Below are 7,862 nucleotides of genomic sequence, written 5' to 3' on the forward strand. Positions count from 1 at the left end.
CCATCACCAGGCCTTAACGTGCCATGAAAAGCAGAATGTTATTATATATAGTAAGCAAGAACTCACGTGCAAAGGATCCCAGGTGACAGATTTTTAACATTTTAACCCTGAAGCTCCAAAGTCCTAAAGCTAATAAAGACTGACCACCTCTTCCTCTTTATATATAAAGTTTACGACTGATTCAATATTGCTGTTTTTATGTGCCTTTTGCCAGTGGTCAAAGGTCAAAGAAGCAGAGTGAGGTTAGAAGAACAAACAGAGTGTGGGTCAGCGTGTGAGCCGCACGAGGGGATCTCTCTGCCATCAAGTGTGTGTGACTATGAGAGAGTATCAGAGTTTCTTTTATAGATTAAAACCCACTTTGCTTTGTTTTAAAATGGGGTTTTCAATTGGCTTAACTCAAGTCGAGAAAATTTTATATTAAAAAAAAGCTGAGCCAATTCATCAAAGAGTTTTATTACAATTTTATATATGTATGCCCTTATTTTTAAGGGCTAGTTCACGTGAATAGCCTTTTCCCTAGGTCTAGAGGCTTGAGGAAAAAATGAGCTCAATCTCACGTGAGCTCATTTCATGACCATATTAGTGTTAAAAATGTCTATATGCAGTGTACAAGACAACCAGCTTTTATGAGGCCTACAAGTCACGACACATTGTCACGTCACTTCGGTGGAGGGCACTTATCATTGCAACGAGCTCCAACCTCTGGGCCTCTGGAGGAAAAAAACAAAGAATAAACATAAACAAATAAGACAAGACACGCTCATGGGACCCTTTTTTTTTTTTTTTTTTTTTTTTAAGTAAATCCCGTTGGACTTTATCACATCCAACTGTTATCATTTTGGGAAATCTTAGCATTGTTTTTGTTAAGAATGATCTTGCACTATTCACTAAATTCTTCATGGACCTGATCTGGAATTCATCACAGAAATATGTCCGATAATCTTATCATACCCCAAAGTTAAAAAAGAAAAAAAGGATTTTCTTTAGTAGCCAATACAGGAACCATTTCAACTTCAAACATCATAGATTATGCAGAAATACTTGATCCAAGTATATTGGGCAAGATCCAATATCACAAAACTAGATATACTTTTGAAATCATGAATTTGGTAGAAAAATTGGGTTCGTTTGGTCTTCTTATCAACACAAAAAATGAACCAAATTTTCCAATCCACCCTCGGTTTTACAACAGGTATGAGAAAGAGCTTTATACTGTTTTACCAACATTGAGCACCTTAGGTTCATCACTCTTCACACCATAACCAACACAAACTACGTACCCCTTGAATGGCTGTTGGTCACTATAGACCTCTAATCAGACCATTACCACAATTGAGCACCTTATTTTATTATTTATCTTGGGAATTGAAAAAGTATTGACAGCTTTTTCAATTCTCGAGAAAAAGTTTTCAAAAGTGGAAAGCTTAACATATGCCTTTAGGGCACACATTAACCGGACCTAAGGGCACACATTAGTAAAATCCTTTCTAAATTACACACTAAACTATACTTTTCACCAATTGTAATACTGTACATCTGCCCCTTGTCATCAGCACCGTTTCAGGCTAGTTTATCTACAATGTAATGGGCAGATTATATACATTGAACAAAAATATCAACAAAAGGAACAAAATAAAGATGGGTATGGATAAATGATATTCCAAATGGATCAAACCTACTGTCATGGCTTCTGAGCAGAAAACATGATGAAATATTGCTGAACTTTGCTTGAGTAGTTTGTAAGACCACATGATGTGCACACGTCCTTGATCTCTTCCTCAGTCAAGTAGATATAGTTCTGCCGAGACCTCTGCACATAAGTGGAGTCATGCAAAATACTCTTCATAAGTCTCAGATCCTATGACCACATGCAATATACTTACTGCTAATGTTATAGGTACACTATCATGATACTCTATGAGACAAATAATTAAGAACAGCATTAGATTTAAGATGGACTTTTAACAGACAAATAGATCAGACCCCACAGACCTAGTTAAATTTCTTATTAGCTAATGGAGTATCATGGCCAGTTTAGGAATATATTGCTATTGCATATCAATTAATTTTAGGGGGTAAAGTGGGGATCCAATTTATTAAATGAAAAGGTTTCTGATTTTTTGGGTAACTTCATTCAATGGCATGAAAAAACTTCAGTCAAGAACCCTTCACATTTATTAAAAAAAAAACACAATCCAACTCTCGACAAGGATAATAAGTTTCACCATTTGAACTGGTCAAATAGGAAGAGTAGTGTGACATTTACAGATTCTCAGTCAAATAGAAAAGTCATGATGCAAATGAGCTCATTCCAGAAAAGTTTAATAAATTCACCCTGGTGGGATTATATCTATCATTTATCAGACTCAGAAATCATTGAACGAGTATTACCTCCCTCAAAGAGCGTATTATCCAAGGAGTAGATGAATTGTATCGCAGAAAAGTGGTTCCTACAAAGACACCACCACTTCGCAATATGCGAGTGATTTCTGCTATCTGACAAATATATGAATTGTTATTAGTTCAAGAAGCACCTTAAAAATCTTGACACATCCATTTAAATGGAGCAAAGAGAACTGTCACACTACAGTGACAATCACATTCTTTTTTTCCTGATATCTATGTGGATAGTGGGCATGAATACTGATAAATCCAGTTTTTTTCCTGGTATAAACCATGACAAAGTAACCTTTTCTGACAAGGTATCCAGGGTTATCTGAAAATTTGACTTTACTCCAGACAGATGTAGTCACCCCTTCCACACATACTAGGTAATTATAAAATTTCCTAATGGCCACCAAAGTGGTTGTAGTAGGATTCACGAGGCAACATTTTCTGAGGTTTTGTGCATCCAAGTCAAGGAGCCAGTCAGATCAACCCAGTTCAAGAATAGTGTGGAAACCTCAGTATAGGCTTGGAGTAGAAGAAGGGTTGTGTTATTTTGGATAGTCAGATCCATATTTTGGGTAGTCAGATCCATATTTTGGGTTGTCCAAACCCAATCATTATGGAAAATCTGGAAAAATCTTAGAAGAAAATCAGAGAAAGAAACAAAACTTACAGCATTTGAAGGAGATGGCCAGCAATGCAAGGCTGCACCAGCGTGAACAGCATCAACTGAACCTGATGAGAAGGGAAGTCTAGAAACATCTGCCCTTACAAGAGCAAGATTACTGCACATTCTCCAATAAAGTGTGAATCAGGATAGCAATGTCTTTTCTTATAAAATAATTACAGAAAACATAATTATTGAATGCAATCATGTCATAGAGGCTGTAACTTAATTGCCTACAAAATTTAAGTTTAACTTACGTAGTTAAAAGAGTATCATCACTCTTAATGAAATCATAACATTGGCGAAGCATATTTTCAGAAAAATCAAGTGCGATAACTCTAGAATAGGTCCCAGATTTGGCAAACTTTCTGGAAAACAAACCACTCCCACAGCTAACATCTACCAGAATACCTCCTTCAGCAGGCTTAAAGTACTCTTGAGCCATATTGAACTGCACTTGATATAAAAGGTAATGTGATTAATATAGTATCACCGGTGAATGGAATTTGTAAACAATCTCACAAGGATAGAACTCCATTTCATTAGATGATGATACAATCTAAACAAAAGATTGTCTTCCCAAGATCATGAAGAGTCTCCACAAACCAATGCAAAACAAACTTGCTTCCACTGCAGGCTCATTCTTTTTAATTCAGATTTCAGAATCACCCCCATGAAGCATTTTACAAATACTGATAATTAATAGATACAACAATTGGGGGAGGGAGGTTTAATTTGAACCTTGGATATCTCTATTAAAAACACCAAGAAGTTCCAGTTGAATTACAAGACTCTTGGCAACATTTTATAAACACTGATGCATTTGAACAACACTAAAAGCCAAGGAAGACATACCTCTTCATCAGGCCCAGGGAAGCCACTTTGGTTAAAATTCTGACGCCAGCCTCTTTCATACAAGAATGAAACAAGTGGACTCCTAACAAAGGTGCAAGCACCAAAGGTAAACATACCCAAACAATTAGCTATCTTATGAAAGCTCAAATATAATTTCAAAGCATTGTCTGATTTTTCAGTTTGTAATATCTTGACCAAAATCCAGGACGAACTTAAGCAATATGGGACACCCTTTAATCAACAGAAAACAAGATTTGGAAGAAGTATCTAAAGGAGGGTCTCATGTACCAATCCTGGGTTCATGCGTATCTAGATCTATAAAAAAGAGTAAAATGAAAGCCTTTAACTTTTTGTTGACTTCTTCTAATATTGCCACATAAACTTTTGAAAGGCCACATATTTAAGCATCATTCTTCTAGTATATATTTTTAATTTGCTAGTTAAAGTTACAAATGGTGCTAAACTATGTTAGTTTAAACTTTTTGGATAAATCAACCCAATACTAAACAAATTCTAATTAAATTAGATTTTTTTTTTCCTACAGATTTGTTTTCAAACTTGCCCGTGCATTACACAGGTTGAGGACTAGTCTGTCTGAATATCTGAATTGACAGATTCGATTCATCAATTATACATCTAAAGATGAATATAAGTACCAATTTGACAAACAACAATATTCATGAAGTTCCATGCATGCAATTGTCTGTAGAGAAAAGTAGTTCATACATACCGGAATAGCTCAGTCCCAGTTGGTTTGACTTCAGAGTATTCCCTCAAACCAGCAGTAATCGTGAGATCCAGATATATGTCTTTGCTGGAGTATGATTTATTGCATCGTTTACACTTGAAGCCAGACCTGTAGATTGCTGGCCTGCAGGTTTCACAGTTATCAAGTCCGACCTCAGGCTAACAATTAAGTCAAATCATAACCAGATAAATGAAATAAATAATATGTACCTGCAAGTATTATTATGTATTGTAACTTACAAGTTAAAACCCGGAGGGCCTTTCCTTATCAGTGGTTCATAACATACAGGGCAAGCAAACAAATCTACTTCTAATTTCTGATTCTGCTGTGTGCCTAAATCCTGGAAGCAAATATTTTTGTTAATCTCTATACACTACTGAAAAAGGGAACCAGACATTTGATAACAAAAAATAGTGTTGAAGTTCTTACATTTTTTTTTTTTTTTAATTTAGAATTTTAATTCAATTATTATGAAGATCCAAAAAAAAAAAAAAAAATCTGCATTAAATTTTTTTTTTTTAATTTAGAATTTCCTCAATTATTATGAAGATCCAAAAAAAAAAAAAAAAATCTGCATTAACAAGTTTATACATAATAAGGAATGAGCTGCAATACTTGTGCACTGCAAAATTAAGTTGCTGTGATCCTCAACCATATGTTAAGCTATTAAAGGTCAATTACAAACTTTTATGCAATGAAAAAAAAAAAGGTCAATTTCAACCATTTACAACCTATATAGAAATGCTATTTTAATATAACTATAAAGTATAAACTCATCTCTGTGAAGTGCACATTGAAACATCTCATTCATAAGACAGTCAATCCATGTCTCTGTTTCTCAATAAGGCCTTTCTGCTCTACACATGGCTTAACATCAGGATTAGGAATAAGCATCAAGTCAACAATCACAAACATCTTTCAGTGACATGAAGAAGAGGGAAGATTTCTCACTCATCGAGCATATTGCCCAATATTTGGCTATTTCTTTCCAGAAATAAATTAAAATACATTAGTTGATGAGTCACGGAAACCAAAATCTTCCATTTTAAATCAGCAAAAAAATATCAGCATTTAGGGAAGTACTGCACATACATGCATATATATGCAGTCTATGGTCTATACATCTAGCAACAGAAGGGGGTCTTGTGACTTCATTTGTGCTATTCATATATCAGCCCTTAAGCGTGCCTACACCTCCTAGTATATTGTAAAAGCTCGGGATGGAATATTATTATCTTTCATACTAAATCTGTTAGAGATAGTGGCTCGTATTTTGAATAATAAAGTGACATGGGTCTCTAGTTTAATGGTATATTGGGAGATTCAACATACTGGGTCAGGGTTTTTTAACAAGGGCAGACAGGCAGTATAAATGTGTTGCAATCCCTAAAATATTTATATAATGAAATGATTAGCCGCGCCCTCACCATGGACAGTTGGACACAGGCATAGGCACATTGCTAAACCATGTAAATCTATATTGACGTCTCCCTATTTATCACTAAAAATTGCGTAAACAGAAATCTTCAACAAAATCTCTCCATAAACCCCAAAGGCAGCACAATCGACTGGGGATTGCGCCTCATAAATTGGTGATCACTAATTCAAATCTCGCCTTCCCCCTTATAATTTTTCTAACTAAAATTTTCAAGCATTATACTTAAATTTTAGCTTTCTGCCCAGCCTTGGTTTTTCATGACCCAATACTAATAGGGCTGACCTTAAGGCAATTACCAAATAGTTACAATAAACTGAGCACAGTTTTATCATTTTCTTGCATTGCAAGTAATGAAAATTTGCGACTCCTTACAAAATTTCTTCTTAGCAGTCAAACATAGTCTTACTTCCAAGGCCAATTAAAAAAATAAAAACATAAAAACAAAGACTTGTACAGTTATGATGCCAGTCAACACAGTGTCCTGTCGTTTTGGTTAAACGACATGTGTTACGGTCGTTTAAGCTAAAAGTAGAAAATAATGAAATAATTGAAGGAAGAGAAAGAGGGAGTGATTGGGTATTTACCGGTTCTACGGCAACCGCTGCGGTGGCACGAATGGCGGAGGAGGAGAGGCGTAGAGAGGAAAAGTGGAGGCGGGGACGAAATCGGGAATAATCAGAAAAGTTGGGGCATTTTGGGAATGAAGAAGATTGGTGAAGAGGGCGAAGGGATGAGGTGGAGACTATGGCCATCGAGCTCAATGATGAGCTCCGATAAGACACGACACGATACTTCAATCTTGGAGTTGGAGTTGGAGTTGGAGTTGGAGTTGTACTTCTTTGTCTTGGTATGGTTTCTTTTATGTTTTGCTTTTGTTGTTGATGTTTTAAGTTCTAACTAGTATTCTACTTCTAATAATCGCGGGCTACGCTGGTGTTGTTTCGTGTTGATGGGACAAACTAAGTGTACAAACGTACTCCTCGTATTATTACCGGACCAAAAACCCAAGTGTATATATATATATTCTTTAATTTAAATCATATTTCACTTCAAAAAAAATAAAAAATAAATCATATTCAAACTAAAAATTTATAAACTTAAATCTCATGTAACAACCCGTTTTCTTTCTAAAAAAAATTATAAACTTAAATCTCATTTTACAACCCGTTTTCTTTCTATAAAAATAAACAACTCATGCTTTGAGTCGTGACTAAGGGATCAGATTTAATAATAATTAGGTTTTTGTTTTTGTTTTTGTTTTTTCTCTCAAGTTGATGATTTAGAGGCTTAGTTGTTTGGAGGGAGGATGTTCCCCCTCCCATTGTTTCTGTTCTTTTAGCTGATTCTGGTTGAGTTATTTTTTTTTTTTTTTGAATGAAATTCAGTTTCTTTCTCCAAAAAAAAAAAAAGTTGCATGATTTAATAATAATTTAAAACAAATTTAAATTCTATTCAAACTAAAAGTATGTTATAAAAATTTTCTAAACTTAAATCTCACACAACCCACACTTTTGTTTTTTTTTTTGTTTTTTCTTCAAGTTGCATCTTTTTAAATTAATATTTTATTAAGCTACAAAGCTTTTGACTAAGGAATAAAATTTAACAATATTTTAATTTAGATGAAGTTTTATTATCTAAGTTTTAAAAATTTAAATTCTACTCCAACTAAAAGTCTATTATCAAGATTTTCAGAATTTATATATATATATATATATATATTCAACCATGACTTTTCGATATAATCCTTCTTAACCTAGTCATCC

General features: G+C 34.4%; 1 protein-coding gene across 6 annotated transcripts; it reads right to left on the minus strand.

Moving 5' to 3' along the window:
* Positions 1-440: 440 nt before the first annotated feature.
* On the minus strand, positions 441-7,053 carry LOC111997442 (uncharacterized methyltransferase At2g41040, chloroplastic). Of its 6 annotated transcripts, none has more exons than XM_024029527.2 (9): positions 6,684-7,051; positions 4,901-5,001; positions 4,644-4,784; positions 3,914-3,995; positions 3,316-3,509; positions 3,065-3,176; positions 2,395-2,499; positions 1,683-1,813; positions 441-713 (listed from the first exon to the last, which is right to left on the minus strand). In XM_024029527.2, the coding sequence occupies exons 1-8, from the start codon at positions 6,849-6,851 to the stop codon at positions 1,685-1,687; spliced, it is 1,032 nt and encodes a 343-aa protein (XP_023885295.1). In that variant the 5' UTR covers positions 6,852-7,051; the 3' UTR covers positions 441-713; positions 1,683-1,684. The 6 variants fall into 6 exon arrangements, with proteins under 6 accessions (XP_023885295.1, XP_023885294.1, XP_065629284.1 ...); XM_024029526.2 differs by having other exon boundaries at positions 1,679-1,813; XM_065773212.1 differs by lacking the exon at positions 441-713 and adding an exon at positions 1,199-1,577.
* Between the last annotated feature and the right edge of the window lie 809 nt (positions 7,054-7,862).

The sequence above is a fragment of the Quercus suber genome, unplaced genomic scaffold (assembly GCF_002906115.3).
Source record: "Quercus suber isolate HL8 unplaced genomic scaffold, Cork oak 2.0 scaffold_6, whole genome shotgun sequence".
In the NCBI taxonomy this organism is placed as follows: Eukaryota; Viridiplantae; Streptophyta; class Magnoliopsida; order Fagales; family Fagaceae; genus Quercus; species Quercus suber.